This window comes from Mobula birostris, chromosome 8, assembly GCF_030028105.1.
Source record: "Mobula birostris isolate sMobBir1 chromosome 8, sMobBir1.hap1, whole genome shotgun sequence".
Lineage (NCBI taxonomy): Eukaryota > Metazoa > Chordata > Chondrichthyes > Myliobatiformes > Myliobatidae > Mobula > Mobula birostris.
This window is the reverse complement of record NC_092377.1, coordinates 15,724,384-15,740,740: the sequence shown is the minus strand read 5'-3', so window position 1 is coordinate 15,740,740 and position 16,357 is coordinate 15,724,384. Positions and strand designations below refer to the sequence as shown.

The following is a 16,357-nucleotide window of genomic DNA, read 5'->3' as shown; positions in this document are numbered from 1 at the left end:
TTTCAGGGATCTGTGGACATGCGCCCCCAGATCCCTCTGCTCCTCCACACTTCCAAGTATCCTGCCATTTACTTTGTACTCTGCCTTGGAGTTTGTCCTTCCAAAGTGTACCACCTCACACTTCTCCAGGTTGAACTCCATCTGCCACTTCTCAGCCCACTTCTGCAACCTATCAATGTCTCTCCGCAATCTTCGACAATCCTCTACACTATCTACAACACCACCAACCTTTGTGTCGTCTGTAAACTTGCCAACCCACCCTTTTACCCCCACATACAGGTCGTTAATAAAAATCACGAAAAGTAGAGGTCCCAGAACTGATCCTGGTAGGACACCACTAGTCACAACTCTCCAATCCAAATGTACTCCCTCCACCACGACCCTCTGCCTTTCTGCAGGCAAGCCAATTCTGAATCCACCTGGCCAAACTTCCCTGGATCCCATGACTTCTGACTTTCTGAATAAGCCTATCGTGTGGCACTGGTGTTTAGCAAGCTACCTTTATAGTATTCCAGTTAGTGTGATCAATCATGTAAGGTCTCATGATCCCCAAAGATGGTTCTTGACCACACATATGAAGCCAAGGTCGCTTTGAACACCTCAAGAGGAATCATCAGGGTTGGCAGGTTCACTGTTTCACTATCTGATTCTGGCCGGCACTGTATCATTGCACAACCTGTTTTCCGTAGATCTGTAGAGAAAGTTGAGAAGGGTGTACTTGACTTAGTAACTGTTAAATTGCATGAACTCGTTCCGTGCCGCGAGTCAAGGGGAACTGTTGGGCACACTGGTTGTTAATTTATGTATGTCCAATAATGACTGTTTGGTTGGTAAGGTTGGATGAGATTGCCGAGTTTCAGATGCATTGTGACAGCGAGTGCTCACTGCCTGCAGAAATATGGTTCTTCCTGTGTTCCAGTGCCTCATCCTTTTTGTTAGAAATGCCTGCTCTGCTAACGGTCGGTCTGGTCTCTTGCCTCAAGTTAGGGGGCCACTTACTGACCCCCCCCCCCCACAAAGAATCTTCAATGGCCCCCCAGATGATTTCTATTTCCCCTAAAGCCCCCTAGGACACATAACCACCCCTGCAGGGAATCACTGATTTAAACCTGTCCAACTGTTTTTAATCATTGTTATTATATCTGTCTCAACCATTTCCTCTGGCAATTTTTGACATTTTGACTCCTTGTATATATAAAAAAAACTTCACCTCAGGTTCCTATTAATTTTTTCCCTTCTCCCCTTAAACCTATGCCCTCTAGTTCCTGATTCCCTAACTCTGGGAAAAATACTATGTGCATTCATCCTATCTATGCCTTCATTATTTTATACACTTGAATAAGGTTACCCTTCAGTTGGCCACCAGGAATAAAGAGCAGTCGTTATCAATATGCCATTACTTAATGTGTTTTAAGTTAGTTAATCAACTGTTTATTTTTTGTTTTGCAGACCTCTGGGAGAAGAGGAGATCCTTATTGATCCCACAGAGTTATTGGGGCAGAGGCTGGATTTTCAAGTTCAGATAAATCAGTGCCTGGGGATCAAATGGCTGCAAAAGAACATCAAGAGAGGAATTCAGATTTCGTGAGAATTTATTTTATAACAGATCCTAAACATCTTGATTTACTTGTCTGGAGGACTGTCATGAACCAGAAACAAACAGGACTGGAACTGTGTGTTAGCAGAACTACCTCGCAGCTACCTTACAGCCCCAACTACCCGGGTTCAATCCTGAACAGTCGATGTGAATATGTGGGTTTTCTCTGAGTGCTCCATCCCAAAAAAATTAAAACCTCTCACTAATGCAACCCTTTTATTCTTACAACTATGAGCAATTTCTCTATAGATTTGCTCTTTAAGTTCACGCTATGGGGAAGGGGGTCTATAACACCGTACACTGATGTGATCCTCCCCTCCTTGTCTCTGAGTTCTCCCCCTATGGCCTCACTTGACGATTCCACTAGAATGTCATCTCTAGGTACGGTAGTTACATCCTCCCTTATAAAAAAAAAGGGCTACACCGCCTTTTTGCTTACCTGCACCTCTGTCACGCCTGTAGAGTCTGTATCCTGAAAATTGTGCTGTCAGTCCTGCCCCTCTCTCAGTTGACCAAAAGACCGAAACAACCATCTTCTAACATCCTCACAAATTCTGTTCTCTAGCTATGGATTCCATCACTCTGAAACTGAACCAGACTGTTCACAGCCTTGGAATGATAGTAGACTCTGAGCTGAGTTCTGGACCTCCACATCTGCAGCAGCAGTAAAGCAACCTTTTTGATCTTCTAATCTACTACTTTGTAACAATTCACCAGCTACTGAAACTCTTGACCATACCACTGCCTACCCTCACACAATTATTCCTTTACTGAGCCTCTCTCAGACTTTTAATTAATTTATTCACAGTTTGTTAACCACATCTTAACATCCCAATTATTTGACACCCTTGTGCTTGTTAACTTAGCAATGCCTCAACACTAAAATTCTTAACCTTATTTCTCAGTAGTTTCTTGGCTTTGCTGCTCCGTCTTTGTAATCAACTCCAGCCCTGTAGCTCCCTGACGTAACTACCCCTTTAAAAGATGCAACTGTAAATCTAATGGGTTCCCCCAATGGTTGTTCTACTATCTAAGAACAGCAAGCTCCAGAAACCCTTTTGGAACACTCGTTAATACCCACCTCTTTGACCAATGTCTCAAGACGTCTTGTTTTCTCGTGAGCAGTTTTAGGTCTTTTTGTTTGTTGCGGTGCTCAATAAATTAATTTTTTGAGGGGGGTGTTGTATTTGTTGATGAAAGTCAGGGAACCCTCATTATCATAGATTCTGAGCTCAGTAGTAGGATATTGAAACCTCAATCTTTACAACTTTAGGTTATTATACTGTTAGCTACAAGGTATTATTAAACTTAATATAATCTTTACTCTTAGCAGACATCCCACCTCTCCCGGAACTTCCGGGAGTCTCCTGCATATTAATAGCGGCTCCCTGATGCCTACAAATTCTATACAATATCACGGAAATCAATTTTTTTGAGAGCGAGCGACAGAAAAGCAAGAGAGAGCCCGAGAGCGACCACAAGAGACAGTGCACGCGAGAGAGGGAGAGAGAAAGCAAGCAAGCAAAAGTGTGTGAGAGAGAGAGAGCGAGCGAGAGCGAAAGCAAGCAAGAGAGGGAGAGAGATTGAGAGAGAGAGCGCGCGCCATTGCAGAGTGTTCCAAAAAAATATATAAAACGTACGTCACCCCAGACTACACTAAAGTGTACCCCTGCCTAATAGGGGTCAAAATAATGATAGTGTTGCTCGCTGCACTGTTTGCAACAATGACTTTTCTATTGCCCATGGTGGGTTAAGACGGTAAAAGACATGTTGAGGTGAGTTTAACAGGTGTCATTCGTTCATTAGCATAGCTAACGTTATTTAAACTAGCTGGCCAGCTGCTAAGGAGTTACTCTATTGCAGACATCCCACCTCTCCCGGAAGTCTCCCGCAAATTGATGGTGCTACCTCCCTGAAATCAGCTTTTGCAGGGTGGGATGTCTGCCTTAGTTGATGTTAACATCCATTAGCCTTGCATTCTTGGCACCCTGGATGTGTCTGTAGTATCTATCTAACAGTCTTAAAATCATTTCAGCAGTCTGCATTCATGGGCTGTTTATATCTCACAAGCCCATTAAAAGCAACTCCCTTATCCGGCAAGGAATATCTAATTTGTAATATGAATCCAGCTTCTGTTAACCACAGAGGGGCCACAAGAGTCTAAATATGCTGAAGGTGCTGTTTTTAAAAAATTAAAATGAATAGAATGAATGGATAGAGCTCTTTTATGTTGCACTGCAAATATCACTCCACTATTTAAGGAGGGAGGAAGGCAAAAGAAAGAAAATTATAGGTCAATTAGTTGGGAAAGTGTTGGAGTCTATTATTAAGGAAGAGGTTTCAGGGTACTTGGAGACTAATGATAAAATGAGTCAATGTCAGCATGGATCCTGAGAAGGAAAATCTTGCCCGACAAATCTGATAGAGTTCCTCGAGGAAGTAACAAGTAAGGTGGACAAAGGAGAGGCAATGGATGTCATTTACTTGGATTTTCAGAAGGTATTTGATAATGTGCCACACATGTGGCTGCTTAACAAGATAAAATCCTATGGCGTTACAGGAAAGGTACTGGCATGGGTAGTGGAATAGCTGACAGGGAGGAGGTAACGAATGGGAATAAAGGGGGCCTTTTCTGGTTGGCTGGCAGTGACCAGTGGTGTTCCTCAGGGGTCTATATAGGGACTGCTACTTTTCACATTGTTTGTTAATGATTTGGATATGGAATTTATGGCTTTGTGACAAAGTTTGTAGATGAAACAAGATAGGTGGAAGCGTAGGCAATGCTGAGGAAGCAATGCCATTGCAGCAGGACTTAGACAAATTGGAAGAATGGGCAAAAAAGTGGCAGATGGAATACAGTTTTGGGAAATGTATGATAAAGCATTTTGGTAAAAGGAACAATAGTGCGGACTATTATCTAAATGGGGAGAAGGTTCAAACATCAGGGTGCAGAAGGTCCTAGGAGTCCTTGTGCAAGACTCCCCGGTTAATTTGCAGGTTGAGTCTGTGGAAGAGAAGGTAAATACAATGTTGGCATTCATTTCAAGGGGAATAGAATACAAAAGCAAGGAGATAATGCTGAGGCTTTATTAAGACCCTGGTCAGGCCACACTAGGAGTATTGTCAACAGCCCCATAATCTCAGAAAGGATGTGCTGCCATTGAAGAGAGTCCAGAGGAGATTCATGAAGATGATTCTGGGAATGAAGGGGTTAACATATGAGGACCGTTTGGCACCTTTGGGTTTGTACTCACTGGAACTTAGAAGAATGTTGGGGGGGGGGTATCTCATTGAAACCTACCGAATGTTGAGAGGACTAAATAGGGTGGATATGGAGAGGATGTTTCCCATGGTGCAGTATCCAGAACTAGAGGCCACAGTGTCAAAATTGAGGGGTGATCTTTTAGAACAGAGGTAAGGAGAAATATTTTAGCCAAAGAATAGTGAATCTGTGGAACGCTCTGCCACAGACTATGGTGGAGGCCAAGTCCGTGCGTATATTTAAGGTGGAAGTTGATTGTTTCCTGATCGGTCAGGGCATCAAAGGATATAGCGAAAGGCTGGTGTTTGGGGTTGAGTGGGTTCCAGGATCAGCCATGATGGAATGGTGGAGCAGACTCGATAGGCTGAATGGCCTAATTCTGTTCCTATGTCCTATGATCCTATGGTCTTGTGGACTTCCCAGAGGCCAACCATTTTAAATCCGTTCTTATTCTGACATGTTGGTCCGTGGCCGCCTCTAATGCAACAAAGTCATTCTCAGGCTGGAGGAGCAACACCCCATATCCTGTCTGGGTAGCCTCCAACCTGATGGCATGAACATTAATTTCTCTCACTTCCTGAAATTTTTCCTCTTCCTCTTTTGATTCCCCACCCTGGCTACCCCTTATCTCTTCTCCTCACCTGCCTATCACCTCCCCCCAAGCCCCTCCTCACTCCTGTTCTCCCATAGACCACTCTCCTCTCCTAACAGATTCCTTCATCTTCAGTACCTCTTCCACTTATCACCTCAGCTTCTCACTTCATCCCCCCTTCCCTACCCATTTAGCTTCACCTATCACCTTCTATCTTGTACTTCTTTCCCTCCCCCCCCCCCCCCTTATTCTGGCATCATCCCTCTTCCTTCTCAACCTGTTGAAGGGTGTCGTCCCAAAACATTGACTGTTAACCCCTTTCAATAGATGAAGCCTGACCTGCTGAGTTCCTCCAGCAATCTTGTGTGTGTTGCTTTAAAATTCTGCACAGCTTTCTGCTATGACATGAACACAAACAATTCAATTGGAACCCTTCATGGTAAAATGCCGTGATTTTAAAATGAAGTCTGATGTAGAATTACTAAAATATCCTGTTACTTACACTGCATTTCTAAGTTTGTATTCCACAGCTGATGCACTACTAGTCACAGAAGATCTTATGGCTCAAGGGAAAGATAAAGATTAACTGCAGTTTAATCCTTCCAGGTATCATGTACTAAACCATCCATATTCCTTCCACTCGGAACCAGTCTGGAACTCAGTAAATGCAAAAATAGACCACACAATGCAGTTCACAGTCAAGTGCATGTCACAGGATTTACTGAGCTGTCTGCAAAACCACGCCCTGCTTCTGGACCTATGGGGTCTGCAAGGTAATGAAGAATTTGACATAATTTTACATTTCTACAATAGGAAGAAGGGAAGTAGTCAAGTCATTTTACACGTAAGAATGATTTAAAACAGGAAACCTCTCCCCTCAGAATAACAGATTTCAACCAAGAGCAACAGATCAAACACAAGTACTAATATTGAAGGGACGGTTGCAGGTTTAACTTTGGTAGAACACTGGCACAGTTAGTAGAGCTGTTGCCTCATGGCTGCAGAGACTGGGGCTCATTTCACATCTCCAGTCTGCCTGTGTAGGGTTTATTTTCCCTGGAATTGCATGAATTTCCAAAAGGTGCTCCGTTTTCGTCCCATATCCTGGGGACATGTGGATTGGTAGGCAGACAGGCCACTGCAAACTATCCCAAGAGTGTAGGTCAGTGGTAGAATCTGTTGGGGAATTGGTCGGAATTTACAGAGAATATAAATCAAAGGGCCAGTGTAGGATTACTGTAAATCTCTGGGCTGCACGGTCTGAGACAATGTCATGTGACTATGACATTGTGGGGAAGTAGGTAACCAATGAAGCAGGTATCCCACCTGTTTCTAGGGTAGTAATCGTACTACTGGGGGCTGCTGATCCCCATTCTTCCCAATTAGCATTAACCTTATGTAGAGCAGTCTGAGTACACAAACATCATTATATCAATTAAATTAACCTCTCAATGATAATTCACTATGGATTTTATGCCAATGGTTGCCAAGTGAGTACAGTGGTACTTCCATAAAGTGTCAAAGAAGCTGCAGAAAGAACAAATCAAGCTGCAGATTTTGAAAATTAGAGCGGATTCTGAGTAATTGGGCCATCGGTTAATCAGAGCAGCCACTTATTAAGGACAGCTCTTAAAGAACAAAAACAAATTGAGAAAATAGTCGGGATTCCCTTAGTTTATTTGTGACACTATGCCACTTAACTGGGGCAGGAGACTGTTGCCGAACATTTTCTAACTAGCAAAAGTCACATGCACATCATGTGGCCAGTAGACATTACACAGTGCTTACAGAGAACTGCTTTTGACTAGTGTTAGTTGCGTCCAAAAGCAGTGATTTTGTCACTAATGGTTGTAAAGAAAAAAGCAGAAAGACAACTCAATTGTTTGGATCACTGCGGTTTTAAGCAATTCAGATTAGGAAATGCCAGAAATGGCCAGGAGTGAAAATGAAACTATTTCAATACTTTAAGTTAGGAACTATGAAAAATTTGAATGTTACCTTTGGTCCCCCAATGGACATTCAGCTCTCACTTATAGTTCCACGTAGCTGCTTGCATGTGACAGCAGCCACACCCCGGTACAGCGCTTTGACAGGTGGGCTAAACCTAGTGAGGGTAGCTACACCGGTGAGATAGGGGCAGGCCTGCAAAGTCAGCTCTGGCAGTCTGGGTGGATGAGATCCACAGATCCAATGGCCAGGTAGGCAGCTCTGCAACGCTAGGGGGAGAGCAAAGGACATGGCGAAGCACAAAAGAAGTTAGAGTCATCCACTACAACCAAAGAAGACCCCAGTTGTGATGCCTATTTGCACAGCTGGACCGAGAATTCTGAGGTCCAGCGGGTGGAATTGTCCCACTGCAATGGTTTTTCCACTTTAAAATCTCTCCCACACAGGTTTCCTGTCATCGTCAGATATAACGGACAACCATCAGTAGTATTGGTAGTGTTCTGATTTGTTCTGTATTTCATTTAAATACATAATTTATTTCTTGGTTAAACAGTAGTTTGTCTTTTTTTTAATACATTTTTAAATTATTTCCATGAAACCTTGACTAATTAGTATAGCCGCTTAACCGGGCCAAAATGTACTAGTCCCATTGTGTTCAAATTGACTGGAATCCACTGTATATACAAAAACCTAAAGTAAAAAGTACCTAAATAGCTGTTCAGATTCTCTGTATGATGCAAGATCATGCACTACTGCAATGAACTGCAAACCTTCAGTGGTGCAGTCCTTAAGGCTGTAAGTTTGTTGGTCTACACTTCAAACCAACTAAGGAACCTGACATTGAATAACCTAGGACAACAAAGCTGGCAGAAGTTAGTCGTAAGATTTTTTTCTCCAGCTGGTGTAGTGCCCCTGCGCAGGAAGTGTTTCAGAAGGAACTGACAGTTGTTTTAGAAATGGTGAGAACATTCATTTGTCGGGGGGGGGGGAAACAGTCAGATCTTTGCAGTAGTAGGGGTGGGGTTAGGGAGATCAAACACAGTGTATGCTCTCTCCAAGTGCTTCTGACTAGCTGACATAGAAGGCCTGTTCCGACTTTAGGGGCTGGCACAGAAAATGAGGGACATGGCAACAGATTGGGGAGAATGTCAGACATGGGCCAATGTCTTGGCATGAAAACAGGTGCAGGAGGTGATCCATGGTGACAGCACCTAAGATACAAGAACAGAAAATGCTGGAAATTCTCAACAACACAGGCAGCATCTGTGGAGAGAAGTCATGTTTCATGTTGATGATCTTGCATTCCTGTTTTTGATGTGTAGATTGGACCCCGCCCTCTGACTTTTCTGGCTGAAAATGGGTAGAATAAGCATGATAGACTTTGTAAGGGCAAGCAGAAGTCTTGTGTCTAGCTTAATTTGCTTTTCATTCTGACAGTACACATTCAAACAGACTGCTATTCTACTGGTAAGCCCATTGATCTACTTCCTCAAGCAACTGCAGTTTATTTTTCTTTTATTATAACTTCATTTCTTTTGGCAGAAAGAGTGTCAGTACAAAAATTGTCCTGTACTATCAGTTTTGTTTTCGTTTTACTTAGAAGGTTGTGCAGAAATGGTATTTTCTGGTGATTTTGAGATTACTGACGAAGGCAGTATAATTATAGATTATGAGAGAGCACTGCTACCCCACAGTAGTAAGGTGGTAAGTACTCTTAATTTTATCTGCATTTTCCTTGTAAAGAAATCAATGCTTTTTAAAATGTATTTCTACATGCCATGATGCAAATTGGTGGATTTGCAGTTTATGGGGAAAGTTACAGTAAGATATAGATTAGATAGGAATCTCGGGAGAGAAATGGCAGATGGAGTTTAATCCTGACAAGTGTGAGGGGATACATGTTGCTAGGTTAAATGCACGAGGAAAAGACTAAATAGCTGGATCCTTAGGAGCACTGATATACAGAGGGATCTTGGGATGCATCCATAGCTCCCTGAAAGTGGTAACAGAAACAGGTAGGGTGGTAAAGAAAGCATACAGTTTGCTTGTCTTCATTAGTCCAGGTGTTCAGTATAAAAGTTGGCAAGTGATGTTGCAGCTGTATAAAACTTTGTTTACACCACCTTTGGAAGACTGTGTGCAGTTCTGGTCACCATATTACAGGAAGTAGAGGTTTTGGAGAGGGTGCAGAAGAAGTTCACCAGAATGTTACCTGGACTGTAGAGGGACTGGATAAACTTAGATTGTTTTCACTGAAGTATTGGATGCTGATGGGTGAATTGATAGAGATACATAATATTATGAGGAGATAAGGACAGGCAGATGGATTAGTTAATATTAGCATTACGGACAGAGCAGACATAGTGGGCCAATGAGGCTATTCCTGTGCTAACTGTTCCATTTTCTAAATACAGAATACTTAATGGCAGATTAAGCAACGCGCAGAGAGAATACAAAAGCAGGTGGAGCATTATAGCCAGAGAAATTTGTATCACACATTATGAAATGCTCAATTCACTCTGTGGATTGATGTACATTTGTATCCTACAGCAACAATTTACAATAGAGCAACTTGAGGATGACATAAAGGTGAACATTTCAGTAAGTCAGATGGAACATAAAACGGCAAAGACAATGATGGACTAAATAATCAAATTAGCAAATGAGATAACTCCATTATAACCAGACAATTAGAATTAAGGCAAGTAAGATGCAACTTGACAGTATTGCTCCCAATTAAACGAAATCTAAAGTAATGTGTGTAGTTCTCTGCTGCACATTTCAGAAGGGATACAAAGGCCTTGGAAAGAATTCAGCTTTCTTCTCCTATCAGAATATTACCAAGGCTACAAGAGTTAAGCTTGTATTCCTGAAATACAGAAGGTAAAGATGTCATATGATTGAGTTTTTGGATTTAACACTATTGGTGGAAGTGCAAAGGACAAGGGAAGAAAATCTTAAAATCTGCATCAAGTAATTCATAAAAAAAGTCAGAAAATATTAATTTAGGAATTTTCCCATGAAAATCAATGGATACCACCTAGCTGAATAAACTATGCATCTAATTTTTAGCATATGTACTTCTATCCATTGATACGTGCAATAGTACAGCATTGAAGTAATCTTCTAGTCTCTGTACAAATAAAAACTAAAAGATTCAATTAAACAGACCACTTATTGCTAAGGATCCAAAAAGTAGATGGCCTGTATATCTACTTTACTTCTGACCAGCTGCATATTTGTCCAGGTTGTGTGTAGCATTCATACATTGTGCTATGCTTGAAACCTAGTAGCTGGTAAGTTAATAATAGCTTAATAGATTGCGTGCAACTATTCATGATCAAAATTCTTGTCCAACTTGTAGGAGAAGGGAGACGACCAGCTCTCCGAACTTTACATTAGATTATCAAAATTGGAGCAAGAAACTGATCTGCTGAGGGATATCAACAGAACCCTCAGAGGAGACAATGTCATCTTGAAGGCCAACATAGAGAAAATGATGAGTGATGGTAATGAAACTTTGGCCCACAATGTTGTGCTGCCCTTTAACCTTATTCCAAGATCGATCTAACAACAAATGAAGAAATGACGTCTGCTTTCTGCAGCAAATTGATTCAGGTTTCAAAACAAATGTCTTGTATAATATTCCATTTTCTGCAAATAGTTCAGATTCTGTTTGACATAACCCACAAGGCCTAAGATTTGATTTCATAGCATCAGGATTAAGCTATTCAACATCTCATGAGCTTTGCCGTTGTTAGGTAATGGCAAAACTCTACTACGTTAACTCCCGAGATAAGTCTAACAGTTTTTAATCTGAGATTTAACTTACCCAGCAGTCACAACTTAGGTTATGGTAACAGCGTTCCAGATTTACATCTTTGTGTGAAGAAGTGTTGCCTGGAATTTCATTCCTAATTTGTACGCACATTACAGTATTTTAAAATATCACCCTACTGTGTCACAATTAAATCTGGCCAAATACAAGTCAAATGGATGGAAACATACTTTAATTCCAAGTACACATTCTGTTGAATCTGTTCTTTACCACTTTACAAGGTTGATGATTGCTTTGCATTCATTTTGGGATGTAACTCAGCAGGGAGGAAATGATACAACTGCAGCTTCTTCATAAGGTCCAGCAACTTCCCATGACAAAGTTCTTTCAAACTTTGAATTTCAAACTAAGCTATCCTGGCACTAACACCTTTTTAGGTTATGGGAATAGAGTTCTAGATTTCCACCTGGATTTCTGACAAATTCTACCTTTCCTTCTCATGGGCTTGTAGCCTCAAGTAGGGATCACCACCAAATGTGTTATACTGTCTTTGTCCCTATTTTTTCCAGCAAGTAATGTACAAATACAGGTTGGCATTTCATCCAAGCTGCTCTTTCTTCCAGTGAAGTGCTCTGCCCAAAGGATTGAACAGGGCCTACTGCAACAGCCGAGGCCCTGTTTCAGCTGGGCCAAAAAACGGCAGACGAAATTTAATGCAGTCAAGTGCGAGATGTTGCACTTCAGTAGGACTAACCAGGGTAGGTCTTGGGTAGTGAACTGTAGAGCACTGAGGAGTGTGGTAGAACAAAAAGGGATTTGGGAATACAGGTCCATAATTCGTTGAATTGGCGTCATAGGTAGATAGGTTCGTTAAGAAAGCCTTTGGCACACTGGCCTTCATAAATCAAAGTTCTAAGTACAGGAGATGAGGTGTTATGTTGAAGTTGTACAAGACATTAGTGAGGCCTAATTTGGAGTATTGTTGCAGTATTGTTGTATCATGGTTTGGGTCATCTACCGACAGGAAAGAAATAAATAAGGTTGAAAGAGTATAGAGAAAACTTTCAAGAATGTTGCCAAGTCTGGAAGACCTGAGTTACAATGGTGCTAGAAAGTCTGTGAACCCTGTAGAATTTTCTCTATTTCTGCATGAATATGACCTAAAATGTGATCAGATCTACCCATGTCCTAAAACTAGATAGAGAACCCAAATAGATAAATAATACAAATACATTGTACTTGTCCATTTATTTATTGATTGAGAAAAATGATCCAATATTACATGTATTTGTCAGAAGAAGTATGTGAACCTCTGGAGTAATGCATTCTACCAAAGCTATATGGAGTCAGGTGTTCCAATCAATGAGATGAGATTGGACCTGTTGGTTGTAGAGGTGCCCCGTCTCATAAAAAAGACACACAAAGTCAGGTTACTGACAGAACCTACTCTTCTCAAGAAAGATCTTTTTATGTGCACCATGTCTTGATCAAAACAACTTTCAGAGGACCTTAGAAGAAGAATTGTTGAGATGCATGAAGCTGGAAAAGGCAACTAAAGCATTTCTAAAGACCAGAGTGTTCATCAGTCCACGGTAAGAGAAATTGTCTACAAATGGAGGAAACTCAGTACTGTTGCTACTCTCCCTAGGACTGGGCATCCTGCAAAGATCACACCAAGAGTACAATGTGCAGTGCTGAAGGAGGTGAAAAAAAAAACCAAGAGTAACAGCAAAAGACCTGTAGAAATCTCTAGAACTTGCTAAAGTCTCTGTTCATGTGTCCGCTATAAGAAAAAACACTGAACAAGAATGATATTCATGGAAGGAAACCACAAAGGAAACCACTGCTCTCCAAAAAAAAAAAATTGCTGCACGTATATAGTTTGCAAAAGACCACATGGATGTTCTGTGTTCTGTGCCCAGATGACACAAAAGTTGAACTTCTGGCAGAAATACACATTGCTATGCTTGGAGGAAAAAGGGCACTGCACACCAACACCAAAACCTCATCCCAACTGTGAAGCATGGTGGAAGGAGCATCATGGTTTGGGGCTGCTTTGCTGCCTTAGGACTTAGACAGTTTGCAATCGCTGAGGGAACGATGAACTCAAAATTGTATCAAAACATTTTACAGGAGAATGTCAGGGTAGTGTCATCACCTGAAGCTTAATTGAAGTTGGATAATGCAACAAGACAATTATCTGAAAGACAGAAGTAAGTCAACAATAGAATGGTTTAAAAAGAACAAAATTCATGTTTTGGAATGGCCAAGTCAAAGTCCTGACTTTAATCCTGTAGAAATGTTGTGAAAGGACCTGAAACACACATTTCATGCAAGGAAGCACACCAACATCCCAGAGTTGAAGCAGTTCTGTAAGGAGGATTAGCCTAAAACTCCTTCAAGCTGCTGTGTTGGACTGATCAACAGTTACCGGAAACATTTGGTTGAAGTTATTGCTGTACAAGGGGTGTCGCACCGGTTACTGAAAGTAAAGGTTCACGAATGTTTTCCAACAAATACATGTAAATACTGGATCATTTTTCTCAATAGATAAATGAACAAGTATAATGTTTTTTTGTGTTATTTATTTAATTGAGTTCTCTTTATCTAATTTTAGGACTTGTGTGAAGATTTGATCACATTTTGGGTCATATTTATACAGAAATAGAGAAAATACTACAGAATTCACAAACTTTCTAGCACCACTGTATAAGCAATGTTCCCTCGAATATGAAATGACCAGCACGTGCAAAAGTCTTGTGCTATGCAATTTTTTGCCCAATGACAACAACATGTGCACACTGAATGATTCTTCAATTAAAAACAGTATAAACAAGCCAGTTTTAAAAACTGCAGACAAATCATCACAAACTTCACATTGTCAACACTGTCTGCATCAGAAACCAGAAAAGCAAATGTGATTGTGTACGATCGTGAAATATACATAACATGCCAACGAGGCAGAGGGTGAGAACCTTCTGTGAGCAGTTTAAATTCCTTTGTGCGCTAGTACCAAAAGATGTGTTTGCTCAAACACATGCACACCTTACAGGGAACACTGGTTATGAAGAAAGATTGAATACGTTAGGACTTTATTCCTTGGAACGTAGAAGATTGAGAGAAGATTTGATGGAGGTATACAAAATTATGAGGGCTACAGATAAGTTAAATGCAAGCAGGTTGAGGGGGGAACTACAACCAGAGGTTGTGGGTTAAGGGTGAAAGGTGAAAAGTCTAAGGGGAACATGAGGGGAAACTTCTTCACTCAGAGGGTCGTGAGAGTGTGAAATGAGCTGCCAGCGCAAGTGGTGCATGCAGATCGATTTCAATGTTTAAGAACAGTATGAATAGGTACATGTATGGTAGGTGTACGGAGGGCTATGGTCCCTGTGCAGGTCAATGGGAGTAGGCAGTCTGACTCTTAAGAAATGCATTAAAATGTAAAAAAGGCACTGTGGAGCAGCAGGCCACGTGTGATGTGGTACCTACAGCAACAAATGAATAAAAGTATGGAGGTTTCTCAATAAAGTTTGCACTTGATAGTCAGAAAAGATTTTCAAAGTCTAATTCACCCATTCATTGGATATAAAGCTCATTTAGCCACTCGATCTTTCCTGGTCTTCATTAACTTCAGTCATCTCTTAAACTCTGGCATCTAAAGCTTTTAGGCTCTGGATTTCCACTGTTTTTTTTTGTGAAAAAGCACTTTGGCTTCACTCCCCAATTGTCCTGCTACAATAAGATTAAGCTAATGCACAATCAGACCCAAAATATTTTAACACCTAGAAAGAGCTGTCAACCAACTTGTATGACATGTCCAAGGAACAAGAGTTGGTGGTAGAAGCCCGGCTCGAAGTAAAATTGCATCTAGGATTCAGTTATATCCCTCAACTATTTTTTTTGTATTATGCTTTCACCTGTTTCTATATTTAATACTGCAGGCATTGATTCTATAAATCTGAGTATTTTTAACATAAGTTTCAGGCATTGGAATGCAGAATTGCTAAATTAAACACAACTGGCTCAGTATCAAAAGAGCAATCAGTCTGGGTAACCCAGTGTTTAACTCTGGACTCAACTGCTGCCCCCTTCTGAAGTTTTAACAGGAAACAGTGAAATTAATTCTATCTCCCAATGTATTTCTTCTTTGTTTGGCTATTTATCTCTAGCCTCAAGATCTGGAGGGAAGTCTTTCCACCAAATGAACGGGCAGCTCTTTAGTTGGAGGAGTACAGACAAGGCTAGCTGTGAAGTCGACTTTGCCAAGGCTCTGAAGACATTTTACAAAAGTATGAACAGGGTGCAAAGCCAACTACTAGGACTGAGGCGGAATCGCCCACCGGTATGTTCAGTCTTATACCCTCTAATATACAGGAATTAATGTTAAATACCAAAGATGATACATTTTATAGGTTGTATTGATTCAGTGGTGTCCTTTTGATACAGCTGACTGAACAGTGACTGTGACTGCAATTCTTTTTGTTTTACACTTCTGATCATACCTATGATGCATTGGGAAGTGGTGAACAAGGCAAAATGCTGTAATCAGTAACTCAACAATGTCAGATGGTATATTTCCTTATTTGCAATACAATGTAGTTAGTGTATAACACGTATTTTGTAGGACGAGGATGATGAGGGATCACTGCGGATATATCTCCACAAGCAAACTCAAGGGATAAAGGATTTTGGGGATCACTTTGAATCTTGCATAAATATACTGAAAAATGACATCAGCCTCATCGTTAAGAAAAAGAGGGCGAACACCACAAGACGAGGTGAAGCCAAGTTCTATTCTACCAAGTGAATACATTCTGCAGCTGGAAAAGCAATGAATAGTAAGAAGTATTCCTCTTCAATACAGTATGTGCAGATGGCAGTTCAATGATCCTTCCTACTACAGAAAGAAGGCTCTCTATCTCTTAAGCTTTAGTAGCTTCATCAGGGCACACTAACTTCGGACTTCGGAAATAACTGGCTCCTTTTCTCCCACTACTCACTGTTTTGGCTTGGGATTCCCTCAATAAATCTCCTCTAATCTTGATTGTGGTTCCTTGTTTTGAATACTTCTTTACCCCTGTTAATTTTTTGTCAGGTAATAGTCCTGCAAACCATCACAGGGTCTTTCAGCAAATTGTAAAAGGTGTTACATAACTGCATTATTTTGTTGTTGTAATGGAA

At 41.0% G+C, this 16,357-nt stretch overlaps 1 protein-coding gene across 1 annotated transcript in view; it reads left to right on the top strand.

The window, feature by feature from the left end:
• The window catches only part of kif28 (kinesin family member 28), a 75,325-nt gene extending 59,263 nt beyond the window's left edge, over positions 1-16,062 (top strand). The window contains exons 18-23 of the mRNA XM_072266853.1: positions 1,450-1,584; positions 6,058-6,224; positions 8,999-9,102; positions 10,763-10,907; positions 15,346-15,518; positions 15,801-16,062. Coding sequence (XP_072122954.1) covers positions 1,450-1,584; positions 6,058-6,224; positions 8,999-9,102; positions 10,763-10,907; positions 15,346-15,518; positions 15,801-15,983 — 907 coding nt within the window. The 3' untranslated portion in view covers positions 15,984-16,062. The remainder of the gene's footprint in view (positions 1-1,449; positions 1,585-6,057; positions 6,225-8,998; positions 9,103-10,762; positions 10,908-15,345; positions 15,519-15,800) is intronic.
• The last annotated feature ends 295 nt before the right edge of the window (positions 16,063-16,357 follow it).